Raw genomic sequence first — 25,244 nt, 5'->3', positions numbered from 1 at the left:
CATTTGATACCCATATAGTACAAACAAATTCTAGAGTCACCCCTGGTCTACCTTTATGGCGATATCTGGAAAAGGCGTCCACATATAGAACTAAGGCCCACGCCCTCTTAAAGTACTCATTAACACCTTTCATTTGAGACTCATATCGTACAAACAAATTCTAGAGTCACCCCTGGTTCATCTTTATGGCGATATCTCGAAACGGCGTCCATCTATAGAACTTAGGCCCACGCCCTTTTAAAATACTCGTTAATACCTATCATTTGATACCCATATCGTACAAAATAAATTCTAGAGTCAGGCCTGGTCCACCTTTATGGCGATATCCCCAAATGGCATCCATCTATAGAACTATGGCCCACTTCCTCTTAAAATACTCTTTTAATACCTTCCATTTGATACACATGTCATACAAACACATTCCAGGGTTACCCTAGGTTCTTTTTACAACATGGTGATTTTCCCTTACTTTGTCTCCACAGCTCTCAACTGAGTATGTAATGTTCGGTTACACCCGAACTTAGCCTTTCTTACCTGTTCTTCCTGAAAAGGCGTCTCGCTCCCCTTTTTAACTCGCGGTAGCGTTCCCATACCTCTTGTTGCGCTCGCTTTTAACGTAACCTGCTTGCTTTCGAATTGAAATGGAGTTAGCGCAAAATGAACGTAGTTATCGTGACTAGCATCAGGCATAGCATCAACGATAATAGCAAAATACTTGGCTTTCTTGCCTTGATCCAATATTGTTTCCCTCACGTGCTTTGGACAAATTTCTATAAGCTCGTTCTGAATGTTTGGGAAAAGATAGTGAACTTGTAAACGCTTGTGCTGCTGTTCTGACATCCTAAATTTCTCCAAATGATCTCTAAGTATCGGATCATATTGGCTTATGAGATCTTAGATGCCCAAAAAATGTCCATCGTTTCGTTCACCAAGATATATACTTTCGCCTTTGAAAGCTAGGCCTCTTTCGCCCAAAAATAAAATAGTGTCCAAAGTTCTATATAAAATTTCTTTCCAGGGTATCAATTGTTGCCTCCTTTTGAATTAGATTTTGTAAAGATCGCCATTGAATATAACATTTTTACTCCCCGATTCTAGTGTGGTAACAACATTCTTCACCACGGTAACGAAATCATGCGGCAACTTATACACCCTTTTGGTATTCTACCTGCGAAAATAGCCGGATAATTTTTTACCCACAAAAGTAAGTGGTTACATCGAAATAACCACACAACAGCTGTTGTTTAGAAAGAGGCAAAACTGAAAAATAAAGAATTAAAAAAAAAAAACTGAGTAAAGATAATAGTAAAAAAGTGTTGCCTCTTGCTATACATATTTGTTTACATTATGTACTTTCACAGAATAAATTACAATATACCTATGTAGAAACTTATGCATAATATGCATATACATACGCATCGTTCCATTTATTCGTTAACCTCGTATCTACAAGTGAGACAGTTTGGTTAAAGCGAACACGGTTGCCACACCATGTTTACATTTGGGACCAAAATTCATCGAAAAAAACGACCAAATTTTTGTTTTATTTTATTAGTACAAAATACAAAATTTTATAATGTTTCCATATAAAATTTTACTAAACATGGTGAAGACTTTCCTCTAATTCAAGCTGAAGAAACAAATATATGTGCATGTGTACCAAAAATGGTACTATATTTTGGCATAGGATAAGTCTTTGTCTTACACCAACCAAACGTTGTGAACCTACTTTTGGTCACAAAGCTCTTGGTTCTAGCATTATATTGTTGATTGCAATGAAATAAAATGTATAGTGCAGTTAGGTTTTAGTAAGAAACAGTTCAAAATTTGCGTTCTGGTGTGGCCGAACTATGTATGTGGAAAACTCAGTAAATCATAAATGAAACTAGGCAATTTTGTTAGCGCTATTTTTATAGATGCTTACTTTTTCCCTTAACGTTTAAACTTCATAGCAGAGCCTAGATTCAGTAAGTGTGAGTTTTGATCCCAGGGCTCAGGGGTTCTGCTAGCACGTATAGGAATAATTTTATACAAAACATTTGTTCCGAAATCAAATCTCTTTTGCATTTGCTTCTTTCTGTCTTCGAGTTAAAATATTTCTTGTGCCAAGATACTTAATTTTCAATTACCTTGCGTGGCTTAACACCACAATAGTCATGGAATTCCTTGAACTAATTGAGCTGGGTGAGAAAGATTTAAATATCAACGTGACAAACGAGAAGTAATGCATAGAATTTCCTTGTATAAGTTTTGAAAGTGAGAGTGCTCGCTGTAAGCTATGCTGGGCGAGAAGCAATTTTTATTTTCATATATTTTACATAGTGTTGTATAACCGATGGAAATATCTAGCCGTTATTAATATTATAAAACAAGTTTTTTTTGATTAGTCGGTTATTTCATTAACAATTAACGACAATGTGTTTGCCAACATTTTTCTTTTTATAGCCTGGCATAAATTATATCCTAGGTGAAATGTTATTGTTCTGGTACATTTTATTGACTGAGCAATTTTTTGTATGGGGGCTAACGAAAGTGAGGCGAATTTTTGGGCAATATTGTGAATTTTTACCTGAGTGAAAAAGAAAGAAAAGTACCAATCGTGTATACTGCCTAAAATAGAGAAAAATTGAAGAAAAGGGACCAGCGGACCAAATGGGGTTGGAAGCGACCATTTTTGGTCCAAATGGACCAAAGTGGCAACCGTGAAAGCGAAGAAAACTACCTTTCCAATTTCCCCACAGACTCTGGTGAGTTTTTCGGTGATTACAGCGTTACCACTTGGGCCAGAATCGCGGATAAAACGGACTGGTAACGATATTCGGTTACATAATGTTCTGGGTACTATATTACCGGTAACGCTCAGAATCGGGGCGTTAATGTGATCTTGAGTATTTTCGTGTGATGACAGTTTATCGTATAGCTTCTTCCGTACCACGAATTTCGAATATCCGCACAACAAATTTTAGGTCGATTTAAAGTATTGGTGCTTAACAGACGACATGGTAAGCAATAAAAAGCATTGCTACTGGCACTCCACACTAACCAGTCACGCTAAACTTTCTTTCCCTTTGACAAGATTCTGTTTAACAACGAGGTAGAAAATGCCTCTTCATGACAATCACGTGGAAAAATAACAGGAGACTTTTGATGACCTCGACGAATTATTTCGTTGACTCCTTCACATCGCAAAAACTCATTATTCACGGTACCGATATCGAAGTCGTTTAAATAATCTGGACTTTGATACAGAGTTGGTGGTATTGTTGGAAGACTTTTTGAAGATGAACCTTCATCAGTGTCACCACGAAAACTTTACGATTTCGGATTCATGTAAACATACATTTTTGTTTGATGTTTCTATTGTCTCCTCACTGTTCAAAGGCTCGGGCAGAAAATCATTATCAATATTCGTTGCTTTTGAAATTCGGCTTAAAATTTGAACATGGAACAACTAAGGACTCTCCTGAATTTAAAAAATGCTTAGAACCTCTAAATCGCGGGCCCCCTGAGAAACCCCGGCCCGGGGGGAACCCCTCCCCCCTCATTAAATAATTAAATTTTTTGTTAAAATTTGACTAAAAATTTTTTTTTAAAGTGGGCGTGTTCGTTATCCGATTTTGCTACTTTTTGTTTAGCACGCAAATAGTAATAGGAGTAATGTTCTTGCAAAATTGCATCATTATATCTTCAACGACTGTCAAATTACAGCTTGCAAAACTTTTAAATTACCTTCTTTTACAAGTGGGCGGAGCCACGCCTATTGTCCAAAATTTTACTAATTTTCTATTCTGCGTCATAAGGTCAACCCACCTACCAAGTTTCATCGCTTTATCCGTCTTTGGTAAAGAATTATCGCACTTTTTCGGTTTTCAGAAATTTCCGATATCGAAAAGGTGGGCGGGATTATAGTCCGATTTCGTTCATTTTAAATAGCGATCTGAGATGAGTGCCCAGGAACTTACAAAGATGCCTCAAAATTTACTCATGTTATCGTGTTTACGGACGGACGGACATGGCTAAATGAATTTCTTTTTTCGCCAGATCATTTTGATATATAGGAGTCTTTATCTATCTCGATTAGTTTATGCCGTTACGGGGTACCGTTATGCGAACAAAATTAATATACTCTGTGAGCTCTGCTCAGCTGAGTATAAAAAGGAAATTTATAAAATTAAGTAGCGAAAATTACATGTGCCTTTTAGTTGCAAAATGCTATCAACATTATTTGAGATGCGTTTAACAACTGTTTGAAGTTTGAGAACAAGGTTAGTACTCAAATGCCTATCAAATTGCGGTTGAATAACAACGATTACTGAGGATTTTTAGTGTTTTTGACACATACCGCTGATTAAGTCGAAAACGCTTACCTGAAGCAGAGCCGAGGTTAGCCTTCAGAGAGTAGCGGTAATTTCCTAAAATGTTTAATTGATGTACTAGAAGAGTTTTTGTGGCGGCCACCGTGGTGTGATGGTAGCATGCTCCGCCTACCACACCGTATGCCCTGGGTTCACACCCCGGGCAAGGCAACATCAAAATTTTAGAAATAAGGTTTTTCAATTAGAAGAAAATTTTTCTAAGCGGGGTCGCCCCTCGGCAGTGTTTGGCAAGCGCTCCGAGTGTATTTCTGCCATGAAAAGCTCTCAGTGAAAACTCATCTGCCTTGCAGATGTCGTTCGGAGTCGGCATAAAACATGTCGGTCCCGTCCGGCCAATTTGTAGGGAAAATCAAGAGAAGCACGACGCAAATTGGAAGAGAAGCTCGGCCTAAAATCTCTTCGGAGGTTATCGCGCCTTACCTTTATTTTTATTTAGAAGAGTTTTGAGACACAGTCTAATTAAAACAGATACATCGCAATTGCATACAGGTAACCGGAACATGTCATTCAATCACTGAACTTATTTTTGTTATCACGGTGGTTATAGCAAACAAACACTTTTTTCTAAAAGTTGTATGGCATCCGAAATGGTAAAGCTCAATACCGAAGGATAGTTCTTATCAAGTATCGTTTCGCAATCAGCTTGTTAAATTTCCATTGCATTTTTTTGCAGCAAACAAGGTGTTTCATAAGTACTCTTAAAGTTAAAAGTTTCAATATGTTTATAAATCTAGTAAATTTTGTATCCATTTTAATGTGAAAGACATTTGGAAACTAACCTTATTCTCAGATCTTAAATACTAGTTTTCACATGCACCTCAAATAAACGTTGAAACCGTTCTACAATTAAAGATAGACTTTGCGCATTAGCCATATCAGAGTTGAATGGGTACGAACTAGAGTTGTGCATGGATGTATTCGAAAACCGTTATTTGAAATTTGAAGTCCTGTGAAGGATTTGATTTCAACCTACTGAAATAAATTAATCTGAAAAAATGTATGTTGTTGCTGTAGAGATGAGCCAACCATATAGTTCAACGAACCATAATTCAAAACAATGTTCCATTTCCTCTTTTGTTTTGTTTCACTCATAAAATTCTCAAATAAATCGATACATGCAGAGAGTAAATATATGTATTGAGTTGCCCGATTTGTAGGCTAATATTGAAGATATTAACGGTTAATCATATATACTTAAAAAAATCTTTGGGGTTAAGCTTTAACGAGTCGCCCTAAATTTTCAGTATAGTCACTACACAAATAAGATTTTCGATGTGTATGTTTAGCACACACTATGTTCTGTCAAACTAACTAACAAAACGTTAAAAAAACAATTGGACGCAAAATATATTTCAAGTTTACAAAAATAAATCTTAGCAGTGGTTTTACGTGTCCAAACTTCCAACTTCAAGGCCGTCTTAATGGTCCCATGATTTTTTTTCGAAAAACATTAGCAGTCAAGACTGAGGGCTTGAAAAGTTGCAACGTTCGAACGCTTAGAAACTTTTCCTCTAGTTATTTCTTTTTAAATTTATTTAAAAAAGCCTTCCTTATCTTAGTAGTGAAGTTAAAAAAAAAAAAAATTGGCAAAAGTTGATGCAATTTTCGACATAATTTTTTCACATTTACAATAGGGGGACTCATTTGACCTTATAAAGTGTGTAAACGTTTTGTAACAAATTTTTGTGAATTCTGATTATTTTGCGCCTTCTGCTAACGTTCGAATCGCTGAACTGTCGAATAAATAACTCCAATATTCAGTATTGCAAAATGGTCTTTATTTAGACTACTTTGGGAGTAGTACAATTATACTTCACAAATTAATTACTCGCGTGCTTCACTAAAAGCGTGTAAAAATCAAACATATTAGTTATTCCTCAGTTTGCGCTGCTTTTATACTCTCTGTTGCCTAGTTCGCATATTTCCCCTAATGTCTAGACTTTTCACGAACAGTTGTATCTTATTCTTGATTACTTAACTTTATGCGTGTGTATGTGAGTAACAACTTCTGCTCTTAGCTGATGACTACATAGGTGTATGTAAGATATCTCTTCACTTCGAGCTGCTGGTTATGTGTGTGGAATATTTTTCGTTGCATGCGCGACATGTAGCGCCAGCGGCGCTTCACAGTACGACATATTTGGGTAATTCACATTAAGCGACAATCGAGCGACACATTGCGGCAAAAGTTTGTGTTTATTTTAGTTTGAAAATGGACGACATAGTTTTTGAAGCTGTAATAATTAAATTTTTGTGCGAAGAAGAGTACAGGAGAAGGGTCGCGGCTGTGGCTTGATATTATGGCAATAGATGATGACATCCCGCCCCGTAATTATCCCTATCGACACCCATACTTAGCAGCAAGGAAGTAAACAACCCCCACTGAACTGGAAGAAAGCGGTGAGGGAAGATTGATGTCCCTTGGTTCTCCCAATGTGCGCCAGAAAACTCAACCCAAATTATTTACTACTAGAGTAAGAGCCCGTGACGGCCAGACCTTTGCCATTTTATAAAAGTTGAAATTTTGTCAGTGCATACTTCCAAGTGAAGCAGAATCGTTGGTCTATTATAAAACTTGAGTCATGGTGGCTTTAACAGATATCGTGCAAAATTTTTGCAGAAAAATAGACCTTTCTTTCGTCATTTTATAAAGTCTGATTTTCATATATGGTCTTCGTCACTATATAAGAAGCCACTAGCCTCATTGCCAGATACTTTCCATAGTGGCTTTGTCCAGCCAGTCGTATACAGGAGCTGAAACTAAATCGCCCAGCTGCTTCGGCATGCAATACGAAGGTAAAAACTCCATCTTTTAACGGCTCTGTTCCTTTCCAGGTATTTAAGCTTCAATTTGAGAAGAAATCAACAGTGAACAACTGGAATGCGGAAGATAAAGTTGCTGCACTGTTCGTGGCATTGAAAGGGCCTGCAGCGGAAATCTTACATACTATTCCAGAGTACGAACGGAACAGTTATGAAGCATAGATGGCCGCTGTCGAGAGATGTTATGGAAGCGATCATGGAAAACAGATATACCAAATTGAGTTGCAAAACCGTTACAAAAAGCGAATGAGACATTGCAGGAGTTTGCTTCGGATGTTGTAAGGTTGGCTCATTTGGCAAATGGAATACACTGAAATGGTAAAGATTCAGAGCTTTATAAATAGCTTACGGGACGTCGAAACAAAGCGACCTACATACGCAAACCCAAAGCCAACATTTGCAGAAACGGTATCACATGCATTGACTCAGGAAACAGCATCGCTTCTGTGTAAGCCAGTTTTCAAAGCACGCCGTGTGGAAGTAGAAAGGCCAGACTGGGTGAACACAATATTAGAGGCGCTGAAAGGATCGCAAAAGCGATCAATCAAATGCTTCCAATACGGGAAGCCAGATCAAATTGCACGTCATTGCGGTCTTGACCCTAGTGGTTCCAACAGCATGGGTGGTCGTAAACGCAAAGCTGGAGGAGATAAGCAAGAGCGAGTCGGATGTAAAGATCGAAAACTTGCCCCAGCTATTTAATGTCCTGTAATATCTATCTCACAAATTGGAAGAAAATCGAGCAGTCTTACCGTCAGAGGAAATGTGGATGGCAAAGAACGTGTACTGACTGTAGATACGGGCGCATCTCATTCTATAATCCGATCTGATTTGTTCAACAGGAGAGTAAAACTATTACCTGGAGCAAGATTGCGTACGGTCACTGGCGAGTATAACAAAGTCCGAGGAGAAGTGATATGTGAAGTCTTAATTGGAAAGGTCACGGTTCTACACAAATTCGTTGTGGCGGAGATCGTTGATGAAGCCATATTGGGAGTGGACTTCTTAGTTGACCATGACATCAGGATCGACATGCAAAGAAGGAATATGCGCTATAAGAACCAGGATGTACCACTGAACTTCAGTTTGGAGAAAGGGTTCAGCGGTAAGCGAGTGCTGGTGGAAGCCATTCGACCACCAAAGTCAAAGGCATTAGATCGGGGAAAGGTTGATGCAACGAATGGGCCAAACAAAGCAAAATCAAAGATACCTGCGAGAAAAACGATGGCATTGATAAACTCTAATGGATGCACTAAAACGAACGAAAGAATTTCCCAGAAAGAATGCAAGGGTGGTTTCAAGCCAGGGCGCACTACTGTTGTGAAATGTCGGAACGATACTGATTATACGAAGCCAATCCGTTAAGCACAAGCTCTACGAAGTAGTTCGTTGGCCAAACAACAGAGTGTGAGGGAACGGTCCAGGATAATGAGTAGTAGGATGAAACACAGGTACGACAAGAACAATAATTCGGAAGGTTTCTTGGAGGGAGATTTGGCACTGCTATACAACCCTCACCGGCGGAAAGGTGTTCCATCCAAATTTTGGTACAGTTGGGAAGGCCCGTACAAAGTTGTGAAGAGGATCAGTGATACCATCTACCGCATACAAACCATTGGGATACCACGAAATAGAAGGGTGGTTCATTTGGATTGGTTAGCAGCGGTTAGATCGAGCGATTTGTCTGATCGGGACGATCAGACTTAGGTGGAGGGCAGCTAAGCAAGCTATATAAACACGTTAAGGGCTAATTAAACTTCTTTACCCCTAACGCCATAGTCGTAACCATACCCATATCCATATCCATCTCCAATGTGATCGATTAATGGTGCCTTAACCTAAAAATCGTGAAAATTTCATAAAAATGAAGAAAACAAGGAATAAAATCTACAACCAACTCAAATATTTTTAGGTTATGGATATGGCGAGAAATCAAAAACCAATTGGTTGGCTATAGTATGGTTATGGCGTTAGCGTTATGGTATGGCACCATTAATCGATTACATTGATTTCCATTAGGTAGGTTCGATCAGCTGTTTTATCTGGTTATGGTTTTATGGTTATAAGTCGCCATTAATTGGCCCTTTAATCACCATTTACCAAATACATACAAGGCAACGAAGAGATAACTCACACAAAGATGTAATCATCAGCCGAAGTAGTACTCACATATACACACGCTTATAGCTATGCGAGAGACTATAAATTACAAACATATATGTACATATATGGATGGTAACCAAGCATGAATTTCGAGAAGTTACTAGACCTTCAGTAGTCAGTAAGCAGTTTGATTAAAGCACGCTATTGGTTGTGAAGTCAAGTGTTATTGTGAACTACTTTCAAAGTAGTCTAATTAAGACCATTTTTGCATTATTGAATATTGGAGTTATTTAATAAACAGTTTGGCGATTCGAGCGTGGGCGGGGGATTTGGAATGAGTGGAATTTCACTAAATTCTTTACAATACTGATGGGATGGAAATCATTAGGACTGCACGCAGAGGCAGATTTAGCTACAGGAATCTTACTTAATTGGCGCTTAACCGTCTAAACGGTTATGGCCGCCCAACAAGGCGCGCCAGTCGCTCCTTCGCTCCACCAACCGGCGCCAATTGGTCACACCAAGGGAGTTTAAATCGTTTTCCACCTGGTCCTTCCAAAGGAGTGGGGGCCGCCCTCTACCTCTGCTTCCATGGGCGGGTTCCGATAGAAACACTTTCTTGGCCGGAGCAACATCTTTCATTCGCATAATATGGCCTAGCCATCGCAGCCGCTGCGTTTTAATAGCTCGTACAGTCCATCATTAAATCTTCTTCGGTACTCGCCATCGCCAATGCGTAGAGGTCTATAAATCTTTCGAAGAACTTTTCTCTCGAACACTCCCAACGCCGCTTCATCTGCTGTTGTCATGGTCCATGCTTCTGCGCTGACTCTTTGCTCCATGACAGCAGGTACTTCGTTTTGTCCTCATTCACCATCAAACCCATCTTTACCGCTTATTTTTCCAGTTTGGAGTAAGCAGAACTAACAGCGCGGGTGTTCAGGCCGATTATATCAATGTCATCAGCATATGCCAGTAATTGCACGCTTTTATAGAATATTGTTCCAGTGCAGTTAATTTTCTCCAGCATCAAATTAAAGAAATCGCACGATAGGTCACCCTGTCTGAAACCTCGTTTAGTTTCGAACGGCTCGGAGAGGTCCTTCCCAATTCTGACTGAGCTGATGGTGTAGCTCAACGTCATTTTGCACAGCCGTATAAGTTTTGCGGGGAAACCAAATTCAGACATAGCGGCATATAGGCAGATCCCTTTCGTACTGTCGAAGGCGGCTTTAAAATGTGAAAATTTGGTCGATGGTAGATTTACCAGGTCTGAAGCCGCACTGATAAGGTCCAATCAGCCGGTTCATGGTGGGTTCAATCTTTCGCACAATACACTTGAAAGGACCTTATATGCGATATTAAGAAGGCTGATTCCATTTTGCAGTATCCCTCTTGTGGACTGGGAAAAGAACACTTAGATTCCAATCGTCGGGCATGCACTCGTCCGCCCATATTTTGCGAAGAAGCTGCTGCAGCAGCGCCCACAGCCTTTTTGTTTTTCAATCTGGTTATTGCTATTCTAACTTCGTCATAATCGGGCGGGGGGCATATATTCCATCATCATCGATTGCGGGATCGGGTTCGTCATCTCTGCACGGTGAATCGCTGCCTCCATTTAGGAGAGCAGAGAAGTGTTCCCTCCATAATCTAAGCACTCTGTGGACATCAGTTACAAGGTCGCCGTTTTCGTTCCTACAGGAGTTTGCCCCGGTCTTAAAACCTTCCGTCTGTTGTTGTTGTTGTTGTTGTAGCGATTAGGTTACTCCCCGAAGGCTTTGGGGAGTGTTATCGATTTGATGGTCCTTTGTCGGATACAGATCCGATACGCTCCGGTAACAGCACCATTAAGGTGCTGGCCCGACCATCTCGGGAACGATTTATATGGCCACATTAAACCTTCAGGCCATCCCTCCCTCCCCACCCCCAAGTTCCATGAGGAGCTTGGGGTCGCCAGAGCCTCGTCTGTTAGTGAAACGGGATTCGCCGCTCGAAGGTGAGGTTGACAATTGGGTTCGAGAAGCTATATATTGCGCTACACAACCCCTTGAACCCCACCTTCCGTCTGTCGCCGTATTTTTTGGTACAATTTTCGGGCGTTATTCCTGGTGGCTAGCAGCTCAAGCACTTCGCACTCACGCCTTTCTGCTCCTGCTTTTTTCTTCCTGAAAAGGGGTCTCGCTTCCCTTTTCAACTCACGATAGCGTTCACACACTCTAGTTGCGCTCGCTTTTAACATAGCCCTGCAGGCAGGGTTTTTTTTTCGGTTGCAACGCGGCATTCTTCATCGTACCAGTTGTTTTTTCGTGGCCGCCGGTAACCAATTTTTTACTCGGAGGCAGTACGAAGTGCTTCTCTTCCTAATGGAGAGTATTCTCGCCTCATTATGTAGATGGTGTTCTGGGGACATAAGAAGACAGCCCGTGGCGGTTCTGAGCGCAGTATTTTGGCAGGCCTGTAGCTTCTTCCAGTGGGTAGTTTTTAGGCTTGGCGACCATATAGGGGACGCGTAGCACGCAAACGGCTGGCCAATTGCTTTGTATGTGGTAATGAGCGTTTCTTTGTCTTTTCCCCAAGTACTGCCAGCAAGGGATTTGAGGATTTTATTACGGCTCTGGATTTTCGGAACAATTGAGGCTGCGTGCTCACCAAAATGTAGATCGTGATCAAACGTGACACCCAAGATTTTGGGGTGTAGGACAGTCGGTAGCTTAGTGCCATCGACGTGGATATTCAAAATGGTCGTCGTTTGGGACGTCCACGTTGTAAATAAGGTCGCGGATGATTTAGTCGGTGATAATGCCAGGTTTCGCGAGGCGAAAAAACTGGAGAGATCAGGGAGGTTGCCGTTTATTCTGTTGCAAAGCTCATCTATCTGTGGGCCTGGGCCTGTGGTCATTATTGTGCAGTCATCGGCGTAAGAAACGATGGTAACTCCTTCCGGTGGCGAAGGTAGTTTTTATATGTAAAAATTAAACAAAAGGGGATAGGACACCACCCTGTGGCACCCCCTGTTTAATTCTTCTTGGCTTTGATGTTTCGTTTCGGAATTGCACCGATGCCTGCCGACCACCTAGATAATTTGCGGTCCACCTTTTAAGACATGGGGGAAGGGTAGACCCTTCTAAGTCTTGCAGTAACGTGCCATGGTTGACCGTATCAAAAGCCATTGATAGGTCTAGCGCCACGAGTACTGTTCTAGGGTGGGGCTTCTGGTTTAAACCGCAATTTATCTGGGTGCTAATAGCGCGGTGGTGGTGCTATGGAGTTTTCTAAAGCTATGCTGATGACAGGCTAGCTGGCTCCATTGGCAGTCTGTTGTGATTGAAGCTTTTCGACGTCTATCTTTCCTTGTCTTTTTTGTTCCTTGGTTTTAGCCGCGCTGAGGCGGGTGCGTATTTTGACTGCAACGAGATAATGGTCCGAGTTGATGTTAGGTCCTCGGATCGTGCGCACATCTAAAACACGTCTATCACAACGTGGTCGATTTGATTGCGAGTATTTCGATCAGGAGACAGCCATGTAGCTTGATGTATCTTTTTATGCATGAACCTCGTGCTGGATATGACCATGTTTCGAGCACCGGCAAAGTCAATCAGCCTCAGTCCGTTAGGAGAAGTTTCATTGTGTAGGCTGAACTTTCCGAATGTAGGGCCAAAAACACCTTTGCCCACCCTGGCGTTAAAGTCGCCAAGCACGACTTTTATATCATGACGGGGGCAGCGCTCGTATGTGTGTTCTAATTGTTCATAAAATTGTCTTTCACCTCATCGTCTTTCTCTTCTGTCGGCGCATGTGCGCAGATGAATGATATATTAAAGAATTTTGCTTTTATTCGGATAGCGACGAGACCCTCGTCCACAGGCGTGAACGCCAGAACTTGGCGACAAAGTCTCTCCCATCACGAATCCGACGCCGAAACTGCGCTTATTCGTATGGCCACTCCAATAGATGTCACAATTTTTGATCTTTCTTCCTTGCTTCGTCCAACGCATTTTTTTGGATGGCGGTGATGTCAGATTTTGCTTTGACCAGGACATCAACCAGCCGGGCATCTGCACCAATCCCATTCAGGGACAGCTACAGGAATCACCGTCGCAATTTTCCACTCATCAGGAAAGCAGGATGTGGTGAAGATGTGATTTATAACATGTGTGAGTGTTGGTAGGATGGTAGGCATAATAATTTTAATAAATTTAATAGGAATTCCATCCACCCAACTGCTTTAGATCGTATTTTAAACACACATTTAGCAACGTCCAGTTCAGACACAGCACTAAACTCAAACATTTACCCAGCATAGTTAACACGGCACGAATAGCTCGGATGAGGGGTGGGAGAGCAAGAGGGAGAGGCACGGCTAACAAATGCGTCATTCATAAGGGCGGGTTCAAGCGAGCACTCAATATTGCCACTAGCATGTATCTTAAGATTTCTAAGATTTCGCCACAAAACACTGCATGGAAGTGCAGGGTCCAACTTTTTGGAAAAATATTTACGTTTTGCCTGCTTGATAACGAGAGTGACTTCATTTCTGGCAGCTTTAAATGCTCTCCATTTCTCTACCGTGCGTATTCTCTTCCAGGCAGAATATAATTTGTTACGCTTTCTGATTGCGTTCAAGACTACTCTATTAAACCATGGAGAAGAAGGGGCCGTGTGTACATTCGTGCGCATCGGAATGTGAGATATAAAAGTTTGTAGTAAGTTATCATTGAGTAAAATAAGCTTCTCATTAACCGAGCAAAGACCCCAACATGCAGTCCAGTTAATTTGGGAAATATCTACCAGCCGATCAACATTCAACATACTATACGGACGATTCACTACATTATTATAGTCAGGGTGTATATCGAAACAACAGAAAATCATGTAATGGTCAGATACAAAAGACAATTGGTAAAATTTTAAGGCAATACTAGGGTCAGATACCATAAAATAATAAGACTTGGACAACAGTTTTTCCCATACCTCGTCGGTACATTTAACATTTACAAACGATATACCAACACTAGAGACTTCCTCCAATAGACGCGAAGTACATAAGTCACTACAAAGCAAATTGATATTGAAATCACCACAAACAATAATATTATTACCATAGTCAACATCATAAGAGGACAGGACATTAAAAAATTCACTAATATTGCAATATTTACTAGGACTATAAACACAGGATACGAGTATTTTAGATGTAGGACAAGATAGTTCAATAAGAAAGAATTCCACATTGGTACCGGATGAACAAAAAATTACTCTAGTCTTTAAATATTACTTGAAATACACACCAACACCCCCACCCATTCTATTCTTTCTATTATTACGATAGAGCGTGTAGCTATTAATATCAAAAAGTGAGTCGCTCGTATCACAATGAAACCAGGTTTCCGACATATCCACAGACGAATATTCCAACGTTTTTCTCACGACGTCCATTTTTTTCAGAGTTCAAGCTGCGTGCATTGAAGTGCACAACATTGAGCCCTTTTTGGTGAGCAACACTACAATCATCAAAGCCATTCTGTTCAGTTGTGTTATGCGGCAGTTACGAACGTACGTACCAAAAACGTGTCAGCTGACACGACCTATCTTATGAGTGTGCAATGTAAACGAAAACTCACCGACGTGCAACGCCCGTACGTACGTAGCCCGGAATGTAGAAATCAAAACAATTTTGATTTTTTCCGTAAGAACGTGTCATGCGGCAGTTACTCACGAACGTACGTACCAAAAACGTGTCAGCTGACACGACCTATCTTATGAGTGTACAATGTAAACGGAAACTCACCGACGTGCAACGCCCGTACGTACGTAGCCCGGAACGTAGAAATCAAAACTATTTTGATTTTTTCCGTAAGAACGTGTCAGCTGATCGCTCTCTCACTAGACAGAGTTGCCTAGTAAACTTTTGTACGCTAATTTTTGACCGTTTGCAATTTTATGCAAAAATGCCTAATTAAAGTTTGAAAAATTGTGAAAATAATTCGAAATAATTATGTAAAAGTGCTGCTTATAAATATTTTATCTATTTATACTTATTTAATATGCATTCCGGCCTTTTACAATATCAAAAATTAAATTGGAAAAAGTTGATGTTTCCATAAGCATACATGCAAAATGGCCAATGGCAACAGTGCTTATCTGTAAACAATACACACACAAATATGTTATGTACATGTACACAGACGCACACATTGATTCCTACGGGCTTGAGAGTTCGGTCAAACGTGCTTCGTACGACAAACGTCCTTACGTACGGCACACGTCAGTGGGTAACTGCCGCATCAGCTGATCGATCTCTCACTAGACAGAGTTGCCTAGTAGAACTTTGTGCGCTAATTTTTGACCGTTTGCAGTTTTATGCAAAAACACCTAATTAAAGTTTGAAAAATTGTGAAAATAATTCGAAATAATTATGTAAAAGTGCAGATTATAAATATGTAATCTATTTATATTTATCTAATATTAATTCCAGCCTTTTACAACATCAAAAATTAAATTGGAAAAAGTTCATGTTTCCATAAGTATACATGCAAAATGGTCAATGGCAACAGTGCTTGTCTGTAAACAATACACACACAAATATGTTATGTACATGTACACAGGCGCACATATTGATTCCTACGGGCTTGAGGGTTCGGTCAAACGTGTTTCGTACGACAAACGTCCGTACGTACGGCACACGTCGGTGGGTAATTGCCGCTTTAGCCACAATCACGACAAAAACTAGTGAAGGCAACTTTAAGCAAACGATTACTACCATTGGATCGATATAAACCAGACTTTGGCAAAATGGAAATGCAGATGTGTTAGTGAGAGCGCGATGATAGCGCACATCACTTGTGCATTGTTTAGCGTAGTTCATTCGCTTATTAGAAAGCAACAAGACAAGATCGTTCTTGGGCGCTTCCCAAGGCAGTCGGTTATATGTACCGGAGCGACTCGGGATTTTCTCGACCAAGGACTGTCATTTCAGTGTAACCCCATTTAATTTGTTGCGTCCCTCCCACAAATTCCCATCCTCCCAGCAGCTCCTTGCAGCGGGACTGCTCCATATTCTCTTGCTCCCACAAGGTATCGAATCCAATCCGGGTCCGTCTCCTGACCCCGGTCCTGAGAAATAGTTTTGCTGCGTCTGCCGGAAAAGAATCTTTTTAGGACGTTCATACTCTTGTCAGTGTGTCTCGTGTAAGGGATGGTTGCATCGGACAGGTTGTTCTGGGCTTGATCGCAAAACCCGACGTCCACGTAACTTCTATAAATCTTTTGTGGCTCCTTGCTGTTCACGCTCAGCAAGCCACAACAAGTACCCGCTGCTGCTCGCGCCCCACAGCGCTACCAACTCATACGGCTGCTCCCACTCACACCTAAAATCTCCGTAGTAGAGTCGGAAGCAATGCCGAGCAGCAGCCCCTGCCCCGTCTTCTCTCCCCCTCCTTTCTAGCAGCAATCGCGTAGGTCAGGGAAACAAGCTCTTAGTCCCTACCACCTTTTGCACCGTTTTCCAGCACAGAATATATATGTTTACGACATCCGCCTAATGCAGCGCCTGCCTTGGACGGTGCCACTATCCTAGATGTTCTAGTCTCCGCGAAGGCAACCCCCCGCCGGGTTTCATTGCGCCATGTTGCCAGACCGCATAGCCAACTACACCGGGTACACCAATGCTTACCCAAGGACGTCCATTCCCAGGGCCACAACAGCAGTTGCGTCCTAGCCTTTCAAAACCCAGGCGTAATCACCCGTCACTTACTCAGAGAGTGACGACGTCTCCCTCGTTGCATTTCAGAATTCTGCAGTTAAACTGTAATGGATTAACTGGGAAGATCACGGAGATAGTCGATTTCATGAAGCGGCACAACATCCGCATTGCTGCGATTCAAGATACTAAACTCACAGCAAGATCTGCTCTGCAGACCTGTTCTGGGTATAATGTCCACAGAAAAGATCGCGAGAGCGGAAATCATACACCTCGCGATGATCATACACCACTCTGTGCAATATCATATATTTGATCCCGACATCGGCCGCAGGGACAGTGTCTTAGAACGTTAAGGCTTATCTGTTCGGTCATGTGATGCAAACCTAGAAATCATCAACATCTACATCCCTCCTGCCACCTGTTGCCCCAGTGGATACCGCCCTAATATCAGCACTTTACTCACTGGAAATAATCGCATTATCTTGGGCGATTTCAATGCCCATCACGATCTATAGCATTCAAACATGCAGGCAGACAGTAGGGGTGAGATGTTGGCGGATCAAATAGAAGAAACGACGTTCTGCACAATAAACGGAGACGCCCCCACACGTATGGTAGGAAGCTGTCACAGTTCGCCGGATATATCAATCGTGAGCGCAGGACTCGTAAACTGGGTCAACTGGCAACCGATGGTAACATTGGCATCCGACCCGGAAAAACGCACTTTCATAAACTTTAAAAAAGGAAAGTGGGACGAATAAAAATCCTTTACAGACAACCGCTTTGCTGCCCTTCCTATCCCGATTGATGCCCGCCAAGGGGAGCGTACTATCCGCAAGGTCATTGAATCCGCCTCGGCTCGCTTCATTCCCGCCGGTAGAATTCCCGAAATTCGCCGCAAACTTAGCGATAGATCGTGACATATATAGATCTATAAGACAGCTCGATCCCGGCGATCCCCAAATAAGGGATATATACCAACGCATCAGAATGCTTGTGGATGAACACAAGCGGGCGAGATGGGAGGAGCACCTAAGCCGTTGTAACCTCTCTGCCGGTGTAGGTAAACTTTGGCCCACCGTAAAGTTGCTGTCGAATCCGTCTAAGCCCAATGACAAAATTTCCATCGCCTTTGGCGATAAAGTGCTGTCGGATGCGAAAAAATGCGCGAGCGCTTTCTGCCGACATAATATAATGCATTCTACGGTTGACAAAGCTAGACGGAGGGCCAACAGACGCACACATAAACATAAATTCAGCGCGTCCCCAATTACCATCACCGCCAAAGAGGTTGAGGATGCCATCGGTCGTGCTAAACCATCTAAAGCAGTGGGCATGTAAAGTGCGATTTCACAATAATGGCACTATTAGGGTTCGAAGCTGATTTCTTTGTTCGAAAAATGTCGCGTAGTCGATTGACATGCATACTTGATTGTATATGCCCTTTAGATTCTCAACTTCATAGAATGGCACACCAAACACAACAGCATCAGCAGCAACGTCTTGCGATTTTTTGTTGTTACATACATTAGCAATTTGTTTTTGCATGGCAGCAATGTCCGCCTCTGCTTTCTTCAAATTCGCTTCAAGCAGTGCGATGCCGGCAGCAATCGCGGATAGTTCTTCATCCATTCGCTTTGATAGCTTATTCTCCAACTCTATAAGTTTTTGTATGGCACTCTCAACTACAGAAGCAGATGGTCAGTTTGTTTTTGTATTTTCCTCTTCCCGTTTTTTTTTAATTTTGCAAACACAGCCCACAGTCACATCATCATCCGACATTATTGAAAAATTCAGCACAGAAAATTTAAATAGTTGATAAAGTATGTATAAACCGTTTCTCCCACGCACTTCGCTACTATTACAAAATTCACGTATGAACCGTTTGATTATTTGTTATGTACATATGCTTATAAAGTAAAAGCACGAAAACTTCTTTAATATGTTAAAATAAATATATATATAATGCACGCCCTTTTCCAACGAAAGCTATTCTCCCAACAACCAAATAGGTAGGAAAACAAAAAAAATTGCTAGTTTTCGTCAGCCATTGTCCGAAATTGCTACTTTTCGTGAGCTATTTTCGTAAGAAATTTTGAAAGTGTTTTTGTATGTTACGTCGATACATACTCTATAGCAGCTAGTGTTCCTCTTTATGTTAGTCTTAAAGTTTATTTAATAATAAAAACATATTTATTTATATAATTTCTACTTGCTTTTAAATATATTTTCAGGTCATTAATCCACGACTGGTCGAAATGGCTTCATCTTCGGGCTATAATAAGCGCAATTCTCGTGGTGGCTATCAAAATCGTAGTTCCAATAATATGGGAAATGCCGGTGGTTATGCAAATCGTGGCAATCGCCCATATGGAAATACAAATACTGGTGCAGGTTCATCATACCAACAACGTCCACCACAACCAGCAAATGGGGGTTCAATGTATCAACGACCGAGCGGTCCCCCATCACGTTTCTCAGCTGCTCCTCCCCAGTCAAGCTATGAACGTAAGCCTTACGCTGGTGCTGCAACAGATGGTGCTGATAAGCGTTCGCGTTTTAATCCCCAGCATCAGCCATCGCAATCCACAAGCTACCCACAGCCTCCACCCCGTATATCATATGGAGCTAATACGCACCATCAACCACCACCAAACCATCGGGGTCCACCTCCGAGGGCTGCAGCCTCGGCTTCGGCTGGCGCTTACTCACACCCACCTCCTCAACATCATTCAGCAAGTGCTCATGCCGTTCCCTCTGGATATGGAGCTACGTCTGGCAATATGTATGCTTATCCGCCTCCTCCGTTGCCTGTACAGAACTAAAAATTTATTTATATCATATAAAGTTAGTTCTATTAATATCACTCTTAGTTTTAATTCACGAAACATCGTTTTGCAATTGACGTTTGATTTGATTATACATATGTATGTTATTTTATGTATATATGTTGTACGACTTTCGTACTTCTACTAATTAGTCTGGCCGGAACACTGCTACAACAACAGTCCGTCCGGAAATATCAAAATGAAGTGGATTGAACAGTAATTTTATGTCGAACTTGACGAAAGATGTGCACCTCAGACGCGATATGCAAACTGCTTTCTTCCTTTCCGTTTTATTTCATTGATGTGGCTACTGTTAGTTTTTGTCAACTTCATTATCGTTCGCTCCCTCAGCACCTCCATTTAATAATAACCAGAATGAACTCTTGTAGTGCTCAAATAAACTTTTTATGTTCCTGAAATATAATTTATAATGACGAGCAGCCCGTTTAATTTTCGATACAGCAAAAGTACTGTATAAATGTATACTCCACATTGTTCTTTTTTTCTTTTTCAAGTTAATTCATAACCATCATATATATATGGATGTGTTCGGAAATGCAACTACGTTCTTGTTATTCAATATGTGAAAATGGAAATGTATCTTCCACAAATAAACATAATGATAAAATTAGGATATATTAGGTTGTTAAAGACAAAGCTTTCGTTCTACATTTGAGGAATGAGGAGGCTTCTGTATTACTGTGCATATGGCATTTCCGAACATACCCTACACTCATTGAATTTATACTAATTTGAAAATTTCATGTTCATATAAATTTAAAATAAATGTTGCTATTGCGATACATACAATATAGTAAGTTTGTATGTAGTTGAAATAAATTGTATTATCTTAATTGTAAACCATCAAGACCAGAGATCGTTTGAATAAAGAAAAATTCTCATACTCTTGTTGTTCCTCAAGATTCCGATTATTTGGTTGAAAATATTAGGCTGGCCCAAGATGAGCGAAACTGAAATTTAGGGATCTCTACCGGCGGTTGAAATTCCGCTTTTCCAATTTGGAAATTTTGAATTAGTTGTTGTTGTTGTATTAACGATAAAGACACTCCCCGAAGGCTTTGGGGAGTGTTATCGATGTTGATGGTCCTTTGCCGGATATAGATCCGGTACGTTCCGGTAACAAAGCACCATTAAGGTACTAGCTCGACCATCTCGGGAACGATTTATACTACGACCACATTAAACCTTCAAGGCCATCCCTCCCTCCCCACCCTCTAGTTCCATGAGGAGCTTGGGGTCGCCAGAGTCTCGTCTGTTAATGAAACAGGATTCGCCGCGGGTAGGTGAGGTTGACAATTGGGTTGGAGAAGCTATATATTGCGCTGGCAACCCCTTGAGAGAGTTGCGCTTCACAACCCATTGAATACCATTTTGAATTAGTGTGATGTTAAAATAGAAAAGGAATACCTTTGGCTTCCTTAACAAAAATGAGCATTGGAAAAACATTTTTCTTCAATTATAGTAATGTCCGGAAATATCGACTCTTAGGAGAGAAAACTAAAAAAATCAGTTTGAAATTTTTAGCTTGAATAAAATAGAACGAAATTTATATTTCCGCTTATGCAAGGACTAATCTATAAAAATAAATCTACATATGCCCCATCCCATAAATTTTTTCGGTCAACCATTTTGTATACTATTTACTACATATCTAATGTTTCTCTTTTATTGCGTGTTTCCAATTGATATAAAACCCCAAAACCTAGAGATGGTCTAAGCAATGGGAACACTAGCTAATTAGCGATAAGGTGAAGAAAATTTCGTTATTTGCAACATGGTCTTACGTTCATTAATATGTAGAAATTTCATAAAACAATATATCTAGAGGTAATATGTCGTAAATTGACTTATGCTATTAGCATTTCACGATTGGGGCTTCCTATATTTTGTAGCAGCCATTAAGTGCTAGGGTTATGAATAAATAATTTGGGGGTTTTGTAACGAGTATCTGTTAAACAGCCAAAATATTACTTTTATCTTAACTCAGTATAGGTTGTTTTGTCAAATTGCCATAGATAATAATAATAATTGGACGTTGGGGGCCACCGCCTACCACACCGAACTCAGGGCACACCCCGGGCAAAGCAACATCAAAATTTTAGAAATAAGGTTTTTCAATTAGAAGACAATTTCTCTAAGCGAGGTCGCCCCTCGGCAGTGTTTCGCAAGCACTCCGAGTGTATTTCTGCCATGAAAAGCTCTCATCTGCCTCGCAGTTACTTCATTTTCTACTCTTTTAAGACTGTCTAGACCATTTATTGTTCATGTCGAAAATTGGTCCGATATATTCGAAATGGGTATAGCGATTTAGTCGCCACTACTTCGTATGCGCATTTCTCTGCGCTCTCTTTCACCATGCGTCAATTGCGTTATAACTATAAAGGCCATCTCGCTCACAGCAGTCCAACAATCTATACGCCCGCACATTAGGGGAACCAAATTCCTAATGGAAGACTCCTCCAAAAACTCTGTGTACAGAGAGTCTCGCCGGGAAAACGAGGACAGTGAAACAGTGCATGTTCTGCGCTTTCCAATTCGAAGGGACAGTGTGGACAGACAGGATCCTCCTCTATCCCAGCGGGTGTTTATCCTGTGCTTCTATGGTCATATCAAGAATATATATCAATAATATATATTACATTTGATCGTCGCACAGTGGCGCATTTTGAGTTTTTTCTTGCAAAAATCATAACTTTTGAACCAATGAAGATATTTAAAAAATTTAAAATGCAAATGAAAGCTAATTATTTGAAGTTTTATTGTGTGAAAGCTCAAAATGTCACAGATACAGGGTGCTTCACAAAAATTTGTTATAGTCGAAAATTTTTAGAAAAATGCAAAAACAAAATGTTTTTAGTAAAAAATAAAAAAAAATAGATTTGTCTTATAATGACGTATTTGAGCATTAAATAAGATAAACTAATGATTTTGTTATTTTGTTTGCGTGGCACTGCCCACTTATGATAAAAAGTTGTATCTAAGTAATCACGTAATCAATAATTACCAAAATCGATAGACGTATTGTTTCTTTTAAATGGCAATACTCTTATAAAACTCAAATGTCCGTTTTCGGTGCCACAATAACAAGGTGCTTCAAAATTCATCGTAAAATTGTACATGTTTTTTATTTTAATTTACAAGCCAAATATGTATTTTATTAATAACTAAAAGTTATTGAAAGTGATTCAATGAAATTTTATTTGAGCTAAAGATTAAACAACCAACGAATTTTGGAAAAAGGGAGTGGCACTACCCATTTATGCTAAAAAGTTTGATCTTAGTAACCGCTTTACCAATTTGTACCAAACTCGATAGACGTATTGATTTCTATAAAAATTTAATACTCGTTTGAAGGCGAAATGCCTAAGCTTTAAAATAAATTTCGTTTTGTCTACCTCGTGATACTTTGCAGGTGATCATACATCTATATCTTGTGTAGTCCTTGTTCTTAAATTCTTGAGCTTCTTCAGACAATTCTCCTAATGGTAAGCACTGATACTCTATTAAATCTTTTCCATGTGCTAAAATTTTATGTACCTTTGGCGTAAGTTTCTTCTCAGGATACTTTTGATGCAGCAACTCTGTAGTTTTAGATGCATATTCTCCAAATTTGGGTCGTTAACTGATTCATGGCAGTTTAAAATATTTAAAATTACTTCCAATCTTTTCACAATATCTCTATCAACTCCTGTTATTCGAGCAGTCACTTCATCGTTTTCAAAAATCTTTAGGAGTTACCATCATTTGTTTTTCCGTATCCATACTTTGGACAGTCAACTCTAAGGCCAATTTCTTTATAGAATGCATCCTGAATTATATTTTTTCTCCTGTTTTGTTTCTCCTTACATGTTGTATTGTCGTCGAAAACTTCTCCTTGTTGTGGTAGTGTATAAGCCAGCTTCAAAACAAATTCCATACATCTTATCCTAGCATGCAAAGGAGATATTCCATACTCAAAATTTAGTTCGTCAGTTATTGAATTACCACGATTTTCTAAGTCCTTTTGGCTCTTCTTACAAATTGGACATTTCATTGTAGATGTCGTATTTGTTATTAAGTTCAAAACTTTTCCATCGACCATTGTTAGAAGAAAATCATGCTGTATTGTAATGACATTCCCCTCTTCAATTTCAATTATTGTTGGTTCTAATTTGGCAATTTGATTTTTTATATCACTCACTGTAGCATTTATGAGTTCCGAAGACTCCTTCTCGTATTTAAATAATATCGGGCGGCACAATATAGCTGATGACGGACGTGGATTTTTCCAATATTCTTTTAGTCGTAATGGAACAATAGAAGCCATAAACATATTTTTATCTGTAATTGTTTCATCGTCTACATTTATTCTTTGTTTACATGCGCCTGATGATCCATCACAGCCCCACTTAGTTATCAATGCTAGCTCCTTTGGCAGTGATTTCAACTTTTCTTCAGTAAAACTTTGAAGGAGTCGTGTAGACGTATGATCCATTAGGTTTTGTAGCTCAATTTTAGCTGATACTTCGGTTATTTTGGGATTTAGAGGAACTGCTTCTTTCTTGGCTTGAAGAATTTGTTTTGTATCCAGGTAAAATATCGGCATTACGTTCCAATAAGACTTACGCAATATAATATATTTTTTCTTCGTTAAACCGATATCTATAAACAGCGCCAAAGCTTCTTCGGGAGTGTATTTCCTAGGTAGCGCATTTGGTGGTGTGGGAATGCTGTTTTTGATACTCATCAGTCGCACTGGACTTGCTACCGCAACTGCTTCTGTTATATGAGACTTCACGTTTTCTTCGTCTTTTTTATATTTAATAGCCAGTGCTTCTGAAAGATGAGTCGTGGCCATAGCTTTTGTGGTATCAGACAGCTTCCTTTTCCTTGTGTGGGTAGAACACTCTTTTATGGGTTTTGTTGGTCTCCCTATAGTTGGATTGGTTGACGTGCTAGGCGTTTCTTAGTCCAAAAAAGTTTTGTCAGCTAGCCACTTTTCATGCTTACTTAGAAATTTTGAATTGTTACGATAGACGTCCTTCCATTTTCTTTCTATCATAATGTATTGTAAACCAATTTTTTCTTCCAGGCCTTCCTTTTCTTTAATGCTTGTTTCACTCGCTAATTCTCTCATAATAGCCTCAACTAAGTCCTGTCTTGACTTTGAAGATTTAAACACCGCAAATAGTTTCAAGTTTTCTAGATACATATTAGAATTGGCTTCGAGTGTATCTGACTAAATATTAATCTGTGAACTATATTTAAAAATACTATTCACTTTGTTTAAGTAAACAGAATACTTAGTTCCTTAATCTCCAAAAGACGAATGATAATGTGCATTGTATGATGTATAGCTTTATATACCTACTCAAATTATTAAAATGAATTTCAGGTATACAATTCGTAAGT

The 25,244-nt window shown here is 40.1% G+C and overlaps 1 protein-coding gene across 2 annotated transcripts in view; it reads left to right on the top strand.

The window, feature by feature from the left end:
- Positions 1 to 20,736, top strand: part of LOC137254634 (uncharacterized) — a 68,856-nt gene extending 48,120 nt beyond the window's left edge. For both annotated transcript variants that reach the window (XM_067792457.1, XM_067792456.1), the window contains one exon: positions 19,239 to 20,736. In XM_067792457.1, the coding sequence (XP_067648558.1) occupies positions 19,239 to 19,829 (591 nt within the window). In that variant the 3' untranslated portion in view covers positions 19,830 to 20,736. The remainder of the gene's footprint in view (positions 1 to 19,238) is intronic.
- The last annotated feature ends 4,508 nt before the right edge of the window (positions 20,737 to 25,244 follow it).

This window comes from Eurosta solidaginis, chromosome 5 (genome assembly GCF_040869045.1).
Source record: "Eurosta solidaginis isolate ZX-2024a chromosome 5, ASM4086904v1, whole genome shotgun sequence".
NCBI lineage: Eukaryota > Metazoa > Arthropoda > Insecta > Diptera > Tephritidae > Eurosta > Eurosta solidaginis.
Note: the sequence above shows the minus strand (reverse complement) of the source record. Positions and strands in the feature narration are given on the sequence as shown.